Source organism: Seriola dumerili, unplaced genomic scaffold (genome assembly GCF_002260705.1).
Source record: "Seriola dumerili isolate Sdu_G_001 unplaced genomic scaffold, Sdu_1.0 BDQW01000110.1, whole genome shotgun sequence".
NCBI classification, from domain to species: Eukaryota; Metazoa; Chordata; class Actinopteri; order Carangiformes; family Carangidae; genus Seriola; species Seriola dumerili.
This window is the reverse complement of record NW_019174365.1, coordinates 7,165,557-7,183,184: the sequence shown is the minus strand read 5'-3', so window position 1 is coordinate 7,183,184 and position 17,628 is coordinate 7,165,557. Positions and strand designations below refer to the sequence as shown.

Here is a 17,628-nt window from a genome sequence, read left to right as displayed (position 1 = left end):
ATGACAGAATATAAAAGGGCAAAAAAATGTCATAGTATAGTAAGGCATAAAAACATCAAAAACGCCATAGTATAGTAAGGCATAAAAACGTCAAAAACACCATAGTATAGTAAGGGTTAAAAAATGCCATAGTATAGTAAGGCATAAAAAACACCATAGTATAGTAAGAAAAAAAAAAAATGTGAAAAAACGTCATAGTATAGTAAAGCATAAAAAAAGGCATAGTATAGTAAGGCATAAAAACGTCAAAAAACGTTGTACTATAGTAAGGCGTAAAAAACGCCATAGTATAGTAAGGCATAAAAACGTCAAAAAAAGTCGTAGTATAGTAAGGTATAAAAAAACGTCATAATATAGTAAGGCATAAAAATGTATATGGTAGTGCCATGTCCCTACCATCCATATCCAAACCTACTCCCTTGTGTCAATGACGTGATGTGCAAATGAGCAATACAAAAGCGATCATGCAAATGTAACAATTTTTTTTCTTCTTGCAATCCCCCTGCCGCCCACTGACAAGATGCGGCCCTGGGCGGCTGCCCACGTCACCCGTATCTAAATTCGCCACTGCATGAATGAGTGCATTACATGCAAAGCCTGGAAAACTGACTACCATGGTTAGAGAGGTCAAGAATCATTTCTTGGCAAGGTACGCTAATACAAACCAATCCCATTTATGCCACGATCAGATTTCATTCTTTTTGCCATAAGTTTGCTGCCTTACAGGGGCCGATGCATCTACCCAGTGACAGAGATATAAGCCGTCCATCATCCATCGAGTGGTTTGGCCCAGTTTTTCCACTCACTGCTTCCCTAAGCCTTTTTCTTGATTCCCAATTAAATCGAATGAAATCATCCCAGATGATCCGTTTCACGTGCAGCAGATGCCCTGCTCAAAATGAGGACAATATATAAAGATGTGACAGAATAAGATCTGAATGAACAAGTATGAGCAATCTGCACAATAATAGAAATAAAGCTATAGAGAGCCACGCTGCAGCCCCAGCCCTAGCCCTTCACATATCTAGGCTATTGTGTTAGGCTTATTTCATTTAGTGTGGTTTTTTACATTTTGGCTGAGTGCAGATTAAATTGTTAACTTTGCTAACTAATTTATTTCCTATTATGTAAAACAAAGTCCAAAATACTAAGCACAAGGCAATTAACTGTCATTTTGGTCAGTATAGTAAATTTATCATTGAACATTTCTCACCATAAATGATATGTGACATTAATTACACTTCAGTGGATATTGACTGGGTGCCATGTGCTTTATATTCTCATTAATGATCATAAACCTCTCTCATTGTCTCTGGGCAGTGTCATTACAGGCAGAAAATTACATACACCAAGCAGTTTTATTATATGTATCGAGTTGTAATGCTGCACAGTAAATGTACATACAAATCCTATTAGGTATTACTTTTGACAAGCTGCTCTAAGGTAAAATGTGAGGAAAATTTCAGAGGACAATCTGAATTGTATCCAGGTCATATGAATTCTGCCAACAGATTCTGGCTCTTATGTCCTCTTTTCATAAATATCTCCTCTTTTAAGCTGAGTCATTGTACAACCCTTTCTGCTTCCACTAAGCATTTCAGCAAGAAAAGAGACAGAATGTCAGAATGTGACCCACTTGTTTTTTTTTTGTTTTTTGTTTCCTCCCCTGCCCTGTCCCAGTGGCAGAAAGTAGGTGAGCGTGTCTGTCTGGTAGCCTACTGTCAGACCCAAGGTAATGCCAGCCTCCATTTTGAGGCAGGCGGCTAAATCCTTGCTGATCTGCCAGCTTGTTCATCCGCACTGGGCTGAGGGGAGCACTGAATCTCTGAGGGCAGCAGGATGCACGCATGTCAGCATAACACCCATTTTTTTTGAACAGTCATACTCTTGAAACTTCACCGTATATATAATAATGTGATCTTAGAACAATCTTGTAAGAACTGTGAATAAATGACCATGCTCTAATAACAAGGTTTAGACCTGTTTCTGGTCCATGTGCAGAGAAAGTGCACAATTAGTATGAACTATACTAATTTATCCTGTGTTTTAAACAACAGAGAAAATATGATGAATGTAATGTCTGAATTAAAGTGAATAAAACTCCAATATACTGATTATATACTGACTTCGGATGAATTTCCTGGCACTGAATCGATCCAGTCAGCTCTTGGTAAGCATCTGTGCTCAATTTCAACCTATGAGATGTTTCATTTTTGTTGAGTGGTGTTTCTCCCAAGATGCCAACTCCCCTATCACAAGACACAGACACGCTGTAATTTGAATAGGACGGGCATACTGTCAGCTGCATCCTCCTCCAACAACCACATAACCTTCACTTTAAGGGAAGAATGTTTTCATTTTCACGGTCCTGGTGTTGTGAATGCTGTTATTATGCTATTAATGTTAGTTAAATTAGTAATTGTAAGTAGATTATTGTTACAGAAATCATGCCAGTGTTTTAAGAGGTGGGCTTTAATATAATTTTCTGTTCTTTTTATATCTGGCCTGGTCTTGCATGTTTTTTGTTTAATTTTATTTTTTCAGTTTCAGTTTTCAGTTTTTTATTAAATGTTATCTTTGAGCTTGCTTGAATATTAAGTTATTTTTTATTTCCCCTGTCATGGCAAACATTTGGACCATCAATACAATACACTGCTATTCATCAAACATTAGAAAATACTTCTGGTGGTATGCAAAATGAGAAGTTTTAAAAAAAAAAGTAATGCAACATTATATATATACTTTATATTAAAATAAATAGCATACTGAAAGGAACTGCTACAAGCCTTATCCTGATTAAAAGTTTTTTGTTTTCATCTCCCAAGCTGATTGAAATGTTTCATAATGTATGTGAACTCATCAATATCGTTTTTATTATGTTATTTTCAAGATGACAATGAAAGCTCAAAACAAAACGACTCCATAAGAAATCCAGCAGGAGACAAAGGTTGATTTCGCTTTTTATTATTCAGAATTGAAGACATGAGCTCATGCAGATCCAACAAGAGGATGTGTGTGAATGGAAAAGCGATGGAGAACAGTCTTGAGTGATTCTAATAAAATGAGGCTTCAGCCATCCACTTGTCCAGATACAAGCTTTTTCCTCTAAACCCCGAATGACTCGGCTCAAAATTCCCCTTCCATCACAAATCTGCAGCTTTTCAGTCACATCACACAGTGTAAATACTGATTTGTTGATGTTATGTTTTGGAAGCTTGTATCATCCAGACACGGGCGGCTGATCATATTAGAATCACTTGGCTACAGCATAGCATGGTAACGATGAAGAAAACACAAACACAACGGTTTATAGTGAGCTCACGCTGACTTTAAAGTGCAATTTCATTTTCAGCTTTGTTGGATTTGCAAAAGCAGTGGTCATAATTCACACAGGGACAATGATGAAGGGGCCAACAAAGGGATACATTATCAACTACAGAATTAGTATCAAATGGAAAACTACTTCATGGTATACATGTATTTCCAGGTCTAACAAGTTGTGACTGCACTATTGCATAGTCTGTAACTCTGATTTATTTTCTCTCCGTTCATAACAAATACTACTTGGGAATTATTGGAAAGAATAGGATTATTATGTGTTCCATTATTATTTCTAATAATGCTCAACTGATTGCCTAAATAATTCAAGGCAAAAGACAAGCATTTGCACTGTTTAACTAGCTTCACATACTGTTTATTGATTTTGTGCTACTATGCAATGCTAAATCAATGCTTTAAGATCCCCATCCATCATTAATGTCAAAAACGTCACCAGCACAGGAAATATCTCAAAATGATGTCACTGAATGTGCAAAAAAAAAACAATGTTACTACATATAAAGGACCTAAAAGTTACATCATAATGTCACACATAGCGCTCAAGCAAGCAGACACACACATACAAACACAACCACAAACATAGACACGCATACACTCTCTGCATGTACAGCAGCATGTCACGCTGTCTTTATAGGAAAATGCCCTCAGTCCAGCTAAGTTAGCTCAACTCAAAAGATCAGATTATACACTATAATCCATGTAAAAAAAAAAAAAAAAAAAAAAAAGACACAGTCAATGCTGTTGCATGTGCAACTCAACGGGGACACAAGACAGACGTCTCTACTGAAATATATTCACTCATTAACGTTTACACATTGGACTTTTTATGTGTAATGCCTTTTTCGATGTGAATCTGTAGTGTGTGTGAATGAGTGAAACATTTAGGTTTGTGTTCGCTTCACTGGATGATCACATTAATGCCAGTCTTTTGAGATCTCGGAGCAGTTCAGGAAAGGGGCAGGAAGGCAAACTGGAATAGATTGTGATTGAAATCAATAGGTGAACAAGGTTTTCACTGGCAGTTAACGGGTTACAGGTTTACAGACAGTGTGTTACATGGATACAAAAGGAAGACGTATTTGTTATTGGTCAAGGAACCTTCTTCAATACGATATCCTGCAGGACGAGCTACATCAGTACAACAGGACAGCCTTTCCTATTCACTTCTTTTTCTCTCAGTTTTTACTGTTATACAAAAAAGTCATACAAAAATACCCCAACATTACATTCAATGAAGGAAATTTGTCAATTTCTGAAAAAAGTGCTCTTGCATAACTGATCACGTATGTCGCTTTCCTTCTCACTCTCTCTCTCTATCGCTATCTCTCTTCAGGTAGTTTGTTTCTAGACAAAGACCACAAGGGAGATTCACAGTATTGGGGGTTAACAGTTGGTGGCCAGACCGGTGGGTGCACGTTTCACTCAAAGAAAAGTGCAAATTAAGTTGGGACAGAGTGTTCAGGGCGTGCAAGAGTTTAGATGCTGCCAGGGGACAGCAGCTGCCAAGAGGGAGCGGTCTCAAAGTTGCTGCGATACTGTCCTATGAGGAGGACAGAGGAGACGAGAGGGGAGGAGAATACGTCACAACAACCAGGAGCGATGGTGGAGAGTTGATGGCAATACTGGCTCAGGGTCAGCCTAATCTAATCTAAAATTGGCAGGAATCCAAGCTGAAACCAGCATCTAAGACATTGCTTTTTCTTGGTTTTTCAACATGTCCCAGCCAGTTTCCAGGGTCCTACTGTTGGAGAGAGATGTTGGAGGTGTTTGGGGGGGTAGGGGGGTGTTTGGGGTATAGGGTCCAGCAGTGAGGATGTATCTCACGCCTCCATATATTGGGGAGGAGGCTCCTTGGGTGGAATGGCAATGGCTTCCTCGTATGGTGGCAGCAGAACCTGAAATGTAACAGAGAACCAAAAGGAGGCTCAGTTAAACCTCATAGCTCAAATACATCCTCTATACTGTTCTGCTGTTTGTTAGAAAGGGTTCAGTAGTGACAATTGTAAAACATTTAATTTTCCTGAATTGGTGATATCAGTAAATGATTGAAAAGATTTGGCTATCCTTGAGATCTCCATTGAGAACTCCATTGCTGAAAGAAGACTTTGAGATGTGGTTGAAGCTTGGAGCTTACATTACAAAGAATTACCATCCATGCTTAAATTCTACATATACCTTATTTCACAAGAAGTTGTAGCTGCTAGCTTTAAATTCCAGCTTTGATAATTAAAGTGAATTATGTTTGCTAGAAAGTAGAAAAACACAATTATACTCTCATAAAAGAAAAGCTGAATTCATTCGCCAATCCCTCCCAGTAATTTATCCATAGTGAGCAGTATAGGAGCGTTTGGACACTATAAATCATCATTTTGCATTTGAGTAGTTTACATGCTGGACATGGACACATCTTTCTTCATTCTACTGTGAGAATTTCTAAGGGAGCTACGGTGTGTAGAAATTTCAGACAGTAAAACTAGTTCACAGTATAGTCAACAGGGAGCGATTTCAGACACAGCCTTAGTCACTGTTGCATGTTTCTGCCCGATTCCTTCAAGCTCTTTATACTCCATCCCTATAGAAGGCATTACTAGCTGAAAGGACAACATCCACAAACACATCCCTGTGCTCTACAGGCTGGACTGCTTTCTCTCTACCAGAGGTCTTTCTCTGTAAATGGCGTTATAAAACCAGCCCTGCTGCTAATTCAGTGAGAGAGAGAGAATATTCTCGGAGGGGATGGAATTGTGAAATAGCCAGGGAGGCCCGGCAAACACATCACAGGGAGGATTTGAAATGAAGCGGACAAGCAGACTATTATGTAACATGTCCAGAAGAGGAGAGGGGGACGGACGGAGATATATAGAGAGAGGAGGGAGGAGAGAGAGAGAGAGAGAGGGAGCGAGAGAGAGACGACCCTTGTGCATTTTAATGGCATTTATATAAAAGCAGGGCAGATAAGCAGCTGGGTACTTGATGTTCGAGGCTGTAAAAAGCCATTTAGACACACTGCCGGCTTTCTAATAGTAAAAATAGATGGAGCACTCGATTCACTCACCACCGTGTGTGGAGAGAGGGAACGCCATGAATAAAACCATATCATCAGTATTCAGGCCGATTTGAAAGCTATTTAACCTGTTTAAACCATGTGCCACAGATATTTGTTGCATCTAGATTCTATCTGTACCCTGATAAGTCTCTAATTAAAATTCACACAGCTTATTCTGTGGCCTTCACTTTGACCCACTTGCTTCAGCTGTTTGCTTTATTTTGTTTTGTTTTTTACATGCCAAGTTTTTTCTGAATTAATCTGGATAAACAGTTGATTTTCTAGAATACATTTATACACTATAACACTAATTTTCTGTTTCCATTAACTAACTAATAATAACAAATGTTACAACACAACCTTTATGTAATTGATTCTGTCCAAAAGACATTTTCAATATTTTCAAGATAATTTGCCGTTTTCTTTTACTTAATTTCTTTCATTGTGTAATTTAATGAACGTGGTTAAAACCATATCTTAATGACACATTTTATTTCTAAAACTAAAATTAATTAATTAATTCTTATTCATTATATGTGGAGCCCTGAAACTGGAAAAAGGCAGTAAAAGGTTATCAAATCATTTAAAACTAATGAATACATAAATAAAGCCGAGTGTAATATATATACAGCTTCACACTTTTCTTTTGACCTCCAATCAACTGGAATAAGGAATTAAAACTTAATTTTAAAAAGTTTTCTATTTATTTTTGCCTAGCTCATTTTTTCATCTAAAAGAATTATTTTCTCAAAGCAACGTACAAAGATTTCTATTGCTTTTTACACTCCATTTTAATAATCTAATACTGTATTGTTCACAACAGGCACACAGAAAGGGCTGGTACAGAGACTAACAGGGTTTGTTAATGCTTTATGGATTTTTTTGCGATGGACAAACAGGATATAAAGCACGCACATCTAAAAAAAGAATAATAATAAAAAAAAAAAAAACTTTCATGGGTGCTGGGTCAAAAATCAAACTTAGTTAGTCAGACAAAAGATCAGCACACTGTGCTTACTGTATAGCTCCCAGCAATTTTAATAAAGCAATGATTTGGTCTACTGGAGATCTTCGTCAGGCACTGTCCAAATCCCCATCACAAAGCAGGACAGACACAAACACATTCATAATTCAGGTGATTGTGATTTTATGGTCCCACAGATGCCACGGCCCACTGGAATTTGTCCCTGTAGTCCTGATGGCCAGTCCAACCACAGAGCTCCGAGACTTGAGAGGATTCAGAACTGAAGCCTACTTATTAATACAACCGATTGTTTTTCTCTGCCTTTATCATAGCACTAAGATTGGGGTTGTTTCTTGCTTTGCCTGGCAGATAGCTGTAGCCATGTTGGGATCTGGCCTTGCAACAGTGGCACCAACAGTAATACCACTTGGAAACGCAAAAGGGGGAAAGTCGAAAAGTTGTCTGTTTCCACTTTAACTGCTAATCCACATAAATTGATCTCGTTTTATTATCTCCATTCTTTACAAATCAGTTTTATAATAATCAGTTTTTTTTTTTTTTTTTTTTTTTTTTTTTTTTAAACAGAGTGTTTTGATGACAAATGTATTAAGTTTTTCTTCTCAAATTGTGGCTGTGGAAAACACTTCTTTCCTTTCATATTGGCCCTCCATCATATCTGCAGTGGACAAAACAGACTGGCACATACTCAATATTTGCTCAAAGGCCATACGATACACAATATGATACCAGAGCCTGCTGGATAAGCTCCTGCCTGTAGAGTCTGTTTCATAAGGTGAGAAACGTCAGCAGTGAACCAGGGCCTCGACAACACAAGGACAAAGTGACAGACAGATGAAGTGCTACGTATTGAGACGACAGCGGGTGTGAGACAGATTAATGTCTTATGTATCAGTGTGGAGGATTACAGACAGACAGACAAATGGAAACCATGACTATGCTAAAGCCTCTGAGAAGCTTCCTGAGTGAACACTGAGGGATCAACGACGACGGCTGGCCAGCCGGCCAACCCCACCTAAGGATGACCTACAGTGCCTACTGCACTGTGACCAACACCACCAATGTCACATCACTGACTCTCACACAACTGAACACAAAGTGTATGGTGACAACACTGGGATATTTAGACGGCTCAACGGAAGAATCTGGAGCCTGGACATTCTCACTGAACCACGTATATACACTGCAGAGTGTATACTATTCTACCAGTGTCTATGATATACTACCAAGAAAAAAAAATATAGGGGGTTCTATGAATTACTATAATTTACTTCTGCAATACAGTGATACAGTAATTAATTTGCAATAAAATGCAAATTAATTACTTAAAAATCATACAATGTGATTTTCTGGATTTTTGTTTTAGATTCCGTTACTCTCAGTTGAAGAGTACCTATGCTAAAAATGACAGACTTCTACATGCTTTGAAAGTGGGAAAACCTGCAAAATCGGCAGTGTATCAAATACTTGTTCTCCCCACTGTATGTGTAGGATTTAATCATTCATTTAATCACTTTAAATAATTTCTTGCTTATCTTAATAATAAGCAAATCCTGTACAAACATTTTTACCTGTCGGTTTCATTCTCATTTAATTTCTGCTTTGGCAAGAATTAATTAATGATTAAAATACTACACATAGTATCTTCACCCGTTCATGTATGTGGAGACTGTGACATGATACCTATTCTAGTGATTTAGTAGCAGGACCACACTAACCTGAACCACTTGGAAATGGAAAAGTTATTTGACATGTGGAATGACCTGATGACCGCAATATACCGAGGCGTGGGATAAAATACTTTCTGAAAATACTTTTTCAAATTAATTTGGGTTTGGGTCATTTTTAATATACAGAATGTAAACAGAGATTCAAACAGATCAATTATCTTTCTCTTTTTTCTTATTTTGAAACAGTCAATAAAATTTTAATCACATTACATTGGCTGTGAGGTGCCGGTGGTACTTCTTCCTCATTAGCAATGTGGCATCTATGAATGCAGAAAACATTAATTCCCACACTGAATAGAAAATCATTCCCATTTTCTTGCGTTAAATGTCTTTAAGTTCTCAAGTAGGTTGAGGTTAATGAGGTTTTTGAGAATTTTAAAAATGAAATGTTTATTTTTTATTCTAAATTGCTGCTCTAATCACAATTCCAGCTCTACAAGAATGATGATTTTACAAGTAATACCCAGAAACCTTACCTTGTACATTAAGAGGTATCAACTCATTGAACTGCAATAACATAAAAAAGTGAATATAGTCTATATTTTAGTAGAGTTAGGTAAAACCTCAGCAGTTGAGCCTAGCATTTGATACACCATATTAAAGTTAAAGTGCTACGCATAGTGATGACAATGACTTTTCAAAACCTTTACCTCTAATGAATCAAAGCTTGTAAGCCAAAACCGCAAAAAAAAAAAAAAAAAAAAAAAAAAATCTATGCTGTGCAAATGCAATTATATTATGAGCCCAGGATGTGTGTGTGTGTGTGTGTGTGGGGGGGGGTTTCAGGATGTCCTTGAGGTAAGGAGCTGGAAGGTGGATGTGAGGACTCACCGTGGTGTCGTTGGTGGTGACATAAACCAGGACCTCTGTGGTGCCCCTGCCGCTCACATATCTGTAGCAGTTCCACACACAGCCAATCAGGTAGGCCTGTCCCCATGAAAACAAAGAACACACAATGACCTTTACCAAGATTTCGTACACGTCTCCACTTTTCATTATTACTGATGCTGCTTGCTATGATCTCATCCATTCATCAAGGTTAGGGATGATGACAGCAGTGATGCATCATATCAACACTTCATAAAGACTGTGATATAACGGGTATCTTCGTGAGCATCAAGACAGGTAAGGGCACATGGCAATTCAATTCAGCTGTATAAACATAAGACAATTTAATGGTTGGACATTTCCAACATTTTACCAAAAGCAACTTAACAGGCATCTCTTGCTTCAGTAAGGCTATGCCTGCACTGAGGTTTAGGTTTGGCTGACTTGGCAGAAGAACAGGAGGTTCATTGTGTGTATGTGTGAGTAGCCTGCTGAGTCGGTACCTCTGCCAGCAGTAAGAGCAACCAACCAACCAGGACGCCAGACAGACTGCTAGCCAATCACTTTACCATCTGCTGAGTTGACCTCCTCACTGTGATACCAACTCTAAACTGAGGTCAACTTAACCACTATGCAGCACAGTATTGCACAATTATACCTTTAAAACACAACGTGTAATGATGATAATGCAGCTAAGTGTAGCAGATCCAGTTCAACTTGTTATTTTGATCAAATAAAACAACATTTTGTTTGTCGTTTTAAAAAGGTAAATACCTCAGCTTATTGTTCACTCTCCAGTAAGTTTTATTTTGTTTAACTGACTCAACAGTCTGCAATCTACAGGATACAAACATTACATTTTTAGATTTTTTTTGTCCCTGAAACATTTTGTTTGCGAGGTACAACAGCATTTTGTATCAGAGAGGCAACGTTCTAGCTGTGCTACGATGTCCGAGTTTGTCCATCTTGCCCTTTTACATTCTAGTGTGTCATACTGTCTCTCTTTTTATTCATCCAAGCTTCTATCTATTTACACTTTTATATCTGCCACATCCCCTCTCCTCCTATCTACCCTCTTTTCTCTCTTCAGCTCTACTTCTTTCTGTCTGTCTATATCTGTCATTTATGCCAAATGCAGTCGAGTGGAGGATGTTGGCTTCTGCAGGACCTTCAGCAGGTGCTGCCTCTGTTCTGAGATCTGGGTGCATCCTTGAGTTTTCAGATCTGGCCTCTTCCCAGCAGACTGACTAACTATCATCACTATAGGCAACAGTAGCAAATGTATTGTATATGCAGCTCTTCGATAAAAAAAGGGGCTCTATTGATTTTGCTTGGCAAGGACTTAGCAAGGACACATCTCTATTTGATCTTTAATTCTGAATTTTGGAGCAATAAGCAGTTCAACTACCGCACACACTCTACACTCCTCCTCTGAGTTGTGACATTTATAACTCTTCTCTCTGCGAGTCCAACAGTGTGTCTTCCAGTGGCTGCTTCCTATCATAAAACCCCAGCTCTGGCTTTGGATATCTGCCTAGAACATTTCCAATCTGAGCTTAAAGGAGAAACAACTTGATCTGATTGTACACATGACTGCAACTTCATATTCCATCTCGTTCCAGAGCCCCAGAGCATAGCTGCGCCTGGAGAATCATCCATGCATTAAGGAGGAATTAGCTTGACAGGAGTTGGTTTCCTGTTGTCCCTGACCCGCTGCTCTCTAACTGCGTGATAATCTCATGAAGAACATTGATAATGGAAACGTTCACAGTGACAGATTCATTGTACATGCCAGATACTGCTATGAGATGTGTGCAGTGTTAAACTTAATTGCTTTAATCAGATTGCAATATGATGAGCATATCTATAAACAAGAACAGATCAAAACCCAGTATATGGCTGTATCGCGTCAAAGGCTATTTGCAGTCTGCCTAGTGTCAGCCGGTTTCAGCCCTTTATCTGTGTGCTTCTGTCTTACTCTCTGTGTTCACATATACAGTATCTTAATACAGCTGAACTCCCAATAAAACTGTTCCCATTTATATGTTTTTGTTTCTGTTGTCAGACAATGGAACAAGTATAAAAAAGTGACTGAAACACAGCCCATTAAGACCACATGTTAACAAGCAGTCATTTCCAAGCTACTGCTCAGCACTGCTAAAATCCTGATTTTATGACAGTGACGTCGTCTGACGATGCTGTGATTTCAACTACATTTACTTTATAATGATCAGAGAGAAAGTTGGAAGCTGAATGAGGGGCATGGAGAGGGTTGTCTGCAGAAGAAAAGTGTCACCTCATGTTCGCGGGAAGGACAGAGAAAGTAGCTAAGGTTTGTCCAAATAGACACTAGATTTGTTGATAGGTGATCATTTTGAAAAGAAAAAAAAAAAGTTGTGAGCGTATATCTTTTTCTATGCATTCTATTCCTATAGTTTTAGATATCATTCAGATGGATGTTTGCCAAAGCCAAAAAAGGCCGAAGCTAGTGCAGATTAGGAGAATCTGCAGGCTTACCTTGAATGAAAGGATGCAGCCAATGAAGAGAAGGACTGCAAAAACTAGGCACATGTTGTTGGTGGACATGATGTCCTCTTTGTAAGGGAATGTCCCCGGCTGAAGGAAGACAGGTAGAGAGAAGAAGATAAATTAAGGAAGAAGATAAATTGAAATAAATAAATGTCAGGACCAAAACAAAAATCAGTGAAAGAGGCATGTTAGACAGAGAATAACAAAGTGGCCTTTTTCAAATCAGACAAAACCTTTAAGTAATAGACAAGCAAACAGTCCAAAATGGAGTCTGAATCTGAATAACTTCATGCCTGGGTAGCCTTTTTCCATCTTTAGCAGTGCTCAATGGATGCAGAACTAACTCCTGAACCTGCTTTATGGAAGTCATATAGATAGCTGTTTTAGTTGTGAAGAGTGAAATGGTCCTCACCAGCTGCTGGAGGTAGTCCTGCACTGTGTTGGGATAAACCACCACGCTAATGGCTACCAGTGTGTTAAGGGCAAAGTCGAAGATTTGGTAGCAGAAGAATGGAATGATCCAAGCAGCATGTTGCTTTACAGGAGAGATTGACAAAAGGTTAGCAGCATAAGGAGTTTGTTTATTAAGTTCATGAATCTGTTACTGATCATGTCAGACCATCAATATATATATTTTTTTTTACAAACATTTCTCATTCCTATTGTTTGTTTACCTTGTAAGCACCGTATGTTGCCATGCCACATATAAGAATCATGAGTAGGGATATTGCAGTGGCTATGCAGATATCTGCAGAGAGAAAACACAGACAAACAGAACTATGTGAGAACAGATAATCTAGTTTACCAGTGAAAAAACAGCAAAAAACACGTAACAACATTGGAACCTTGAATCCACTGATGTAATCCAAAAGTCTTTATGGGAACATGGATTTATAAACAAAGCACCTTCAGTAACCTCACTATTTTTAGCAGCCAATCTGCCTCGGATAAAACATGATCAACACGTGGATAATTGTTATGCAAGAGGTGCTAAATTTGACAAAATTTCACACCCTTCTCACATTCACGTTGCAGCTGTGAAAGTGACTGATGAGACACTATAAACCAAGACAGGACATTATTAGACACATGCCCAGTTGGGTGAAAACAATCCCAGATCACTATGCAGTATTGGCAGTTACTGAACATGGTTATCAGACTCAGTGGTTCCTGAGAAAACATTGGACTCAATGCACCTCTGGTAATTCTTGGTGGCATTTTTTTGCATGAAAACGTAACACCGTCCACGACTTTACAAAATACAAAACACGAAAAAGTGAATGCAACCACTGTATGTCACCATGACTGTCAGCTTTCCCTTACACTCGGCAACAGTAATTATTACAGTGCTGATACTTCGTTAAGACCCAGGAAATGATGATGCCCCTCCATCTTAATCCCTTTTTCCACATACCCTAGACACAGACACACATGTTCACACATACTATATATATATATATATATATATAAACAATTCATGCACACATAAATGCACTGCCATCCCTCTCACCTCCCACCTACATCATCCACACATCTGAGTTTTAATTTCAGGATTTCCTGCGTATGATCACAATGGTGTTGGTACTATTGACACCTGCCAATTACAAAACCATGACAACAGCTTGTCTCCATCCTCTCCCACTGTTTCACAATCTTTGACTGATGCAGCACAATGCCATCTGAGGGGGAGTCAGTCAAGATGGCCGTTTTAATCCGACGGAGAATTGGAGCAGTCGTTTTTAATCAGAGTAGCCAGTGACAGGGTCTGTGGCGTTCCAGAGGCAACGGTGATGATGATAGCTGCTGGAGGGGAAGCACTGAAAATACACATGCACTCTGATTTGTTTACTATGGTGCCGAGCCTACTCAGCCATGTCTGTACTGAGAGCAGCATTCTGGGTAAAGAAGTGCTGGGCAGAAAGGAGAGGTGATTTTAGAGATGATGAAAAATATGGGCTTTATGGACATGCTGCTGATTTTAATGAGCTCTCTCTGGCAGAGCTTGGAAATACATCCAAAGAATATTGTTACTGAGCCTTCAAACTTTATACTGATATTGTCTAGGACTCCAGTCGATGCGGTATCTTGATACAGCTTCAGTGTTTACTGTTCATAGTCATTTCTCATTTAAAATTTCAAACGTTTTAACTCAGACTTTTCAAGTGGAATTAAATAAATATTAAACAAGTGTATAATCACTAGTTGTCTTTAATAAACATTGACACTGATGCTAAAACATTGTAGTATTCGCTTCTTCATTTAAAGTAGATATATCAGCTGCATCTGTGCTGGAAACAAATGAATGCACTAAAGGAAATACCAATGTCACAGTTTTGGGATTTTTTTACGGACAAAACATAATGTAGATGTTTCAGCCATTCCACCCCTAACTGTAGAATCAATTTGTCTTTTAATCTTTATTACTTATGTTAAACTTTGGTTCAATATTTAAATGATCCATCCATTGAATTATTCTAGTACATGTTTTCAAAAATAGCGCATTATCCAGGAGTATTGAGAGAGTAGGCAAAATAAGAATTTTTGTAAATGGATTATTGAGAATAAGAAATTATTGTTTAAAAAGAAATAAAAAAGCAGTGACATACCATCTAGATGAAATCTTAAACTAGAAAACAAAGCAAGCCTTCAAAGCAAATCTGCAGTGATACATCTTTAATGGGTGGGATGAATAGTAGAAAACAACTGAAACAAATAATTATTTTCATTCTTGATTAATCTGCGGATTATTTTCTCAATTACTCAATTAGTTGTCTTGTCTGTAACTTCTTAGAAAATTACGAAAAATACCCATCACAGTTTTGCAGAGGTAATATCGTCAAGTGTCTTTTTCTGTCTGATCAACAGTCCAAAACCCAAAGATAATCAGTTTACAGCGATATAAACAGAGACATCCTCACATAATCTACCATACCACTAGGCAATTTATACCAAGTCAGACATGTAACAATGAGGGGATTAGCTGCACTCACTTGCATCATCCATGACATCAATGTCAGTTCCCAGCTCAGAGCTGGTAAGGTGGTAGCGGTACTGAATTGGGTCATTGAGAGCCGACAACAAGATGAGTAGAACCACTGCATTGATGAGCTGTGGGGAAATGAAATTTATTCAATTAATATTATATTTCACAGTTGAGTTACCAATTTTTACATTCTTGAGTTAACCGTCAGATACTTAGTTAGTTTATTATCCTTTCGGAAATTGCTTTTATGATGCTTGGGCCTTTTTGTAGTGTAGCGTAAAAGTAATTCAAATTAAAAAGTAACTACAGGGGACGAAAAGACTAATACCTTTCTGAATTTAGTTACTCTTTAAGATATGATACAGGCCAACTGCTGACATAGATCTGCAAGACAAAACTGTAACGAAGCATCATTATATGGTGATCAGGGCCACAACAAACAATTACTTATATGCCTCTGTCAATTTTTGGCTTAATAGTTTAGCCTGTAACATGAAAATGAATAGTTCTTAGAGCCTGTGGTGACATTCAATTGATTTGCTTTATTGAACAAAATCAAAATCTAACTTAAAATGGTATAAAATGGAAAAAAATTGATCTAATGTTGGTGTATGAAACACTGGTGTTGATACAGGGTCATAGGATGGGTCATTGCAGCATTCATCCAACCTGCATCTCTAGAAACAAAATGACTTTATGAGTCTTATTTATCACAGTTTTAAACTCACGTCAAAACATCGTATTTGTAAAGGCATTTGTTGCTTTTTCTGCCCTTTGCTCCATTTGACGACATACACTTGTAGTAGTGAGGTAAAAAAGAGAGGGGGGCTAACGCTTACTAAAGGTCAGGGATTTACGAGGCTTACTGAACTATGTTTAAAACTTTAGGTTATCCCGTGGGTAAAAACAGAAGCAAACCCTATATTTAACCGGTACAAATGTAGGACAGATCAAATGGGATGGGCTGGTAAAGTGATCATTCCAACACAACAAAAAGTGCAGCTTAAAGGGAAAGTAAATACATGGCCACAAATTGTGAGTATGTTTTATATTTTTTATACGTTACGATTTGATTAAAATATAAGAGAAGAGCCATGAAAGAAGTCTTCACTGGCAATGTTGGTGACCAGTTAGCAGGCACTGTAGTTTAAATGTATTACTTTGGTCTATAACCGAGGACATCCTCAAAATGGCAAGTCAAAAATGAGAGCCGAAAAACAAATGGAAAACAGCAGCTAGCTAACTTAGCTTTTTTGCTGTAAAACTCAATGGCACTTGATATGTATAATATATTTCATCGCACATTCCACATTTTAGCCATATTCAAAGACATTTAGGCCTGACACCGAATGATAAATGTTCAAAAATCTGACTTACCATATACCATATTCCCAGAATAATGGTGCCCGTCCGTACATGGCAGCAAAGGCAGCAGCTCGTCGAGTACCACCGGTCCCACGGCGAAATCATCTTTTTATCCTGCTCTGAATTTCAAGCTATTTCATGAATGCTCCTGAAAATGAATTATTCAAGTCTGCAAGGTCCGAAAAAGACAGGATCGTTGGCGTCCTTGGTGCTAGGATCGCCACATCCAGCGTGTGTTTGAGTCGGTGTTCGCCTGTTTCAGCAAGTGCACTCCTGGCAAACAGAGAGCCGTTAATCTGGCTCATCCGGAGTCACGTGACCACTGTAGGATTTTGACCAAGCTCCGAGGCCTGGATGGTGATGGATGTCAAATGCTTCACAATCACACAAAAACATTTCGGTTTTGACATGATGATATCTGTCTTTATGACCCAAGTTTTTAAAAGATTTGTTCTATAGTCACAGTTTCTTTTTGGGGGAAATTGGATGTTTAGACCTGGGCCGGATTAACCTCATGTAAGGGCCCAGGGGAAAATTTTGTTTTTTAGGCCCCTGCTGAACCTCACTATACAACACAGTTTCATTATTTCCTTAGCATTGTTGGGCAAGTTACTTGAAAACTATAATCAATTATTCATCATACACAACTCATTGAAAAGGTAATGACATTACAAATTACTCAGCATTAATCATTGCTTTACTTTTGTTACTCAGTTATCAGCTTCATCGTTGGCCTTCGAACACCGCCAACATCCACACCCACACATCACATCTTTTGTATTTAACACATGTACAAGAGGAGAACAAGACACTGCAGTTTAACGGG

General features: G+C 38.3%; 1 protein-coding gene across 2 annotated transcripts; it reads right to left on the bottom strand.

Moving 5' to 3' along the window:
• Nucleotides 1-2,948: 2,948 nt before the first annotated feature.
• On the bottom strand, nt 2,949-17,055 carry LOC111223354 (lysosomal-associated transmembrane protein 4B-like). Of its 2 annotated transcripts, XM_022747458.1 has the most exons (8): nt 16,815-17,055; nt 15,445-15,562; nt 13,129-13,202; nt 12,867-12,989; nt 12,443-12,541; nt 9,929-10,024; nt 9,574-9,604; nt 2,949-5,234 (listed from the first exon to the last, which is right to left on the bottom strand). In XM_022747458.1, exons 1-8 carry the CDS (start codon nt 16,905-16,907, stop codon nt 5,023-5,025), a joined length of 846 nt encoding a protein of 281 aa, XP_022603179.1. In that variant the 5' UTR covers nt 16,908-17,055; the 3' UTR covers nt 2,949-5,022. The 2 variants fall into 2 exon arrangements, with proteins under 2 accessions (XP_022603179.1, XP_022603180.1); XM_022747459.1 differs by lacking the exon at nt 9,574-9,604 and having other exon boundaries at nt 5,069-5,234.
• Nucleotides 17,056-17,628: the final 573 nt, after the last annotated feature.

Coding starts and splice junctions, on each gene's coding strand:
- LOC111223354 (XM_022747458.1), bottom strand. CDS start 16,907: ATGATTTCGCCGTGGGACCGGTGGTACTCGACGAGCTGCTGCCTTTGC. Junction 12,990..13,128: donor CAACATACGGTGCTTACAAG/GTAAACAAACAA, acceptor TCTCCTGTAAAG/CAACATGCTGCTTGGATCAT. Junction 5,235..9,573: donor GATACCTCTTAATGTACAAG/GTAAGGTTTCTG, acceptor GTTACATTTCAG/GTTCTGCTGCCACCATACGA.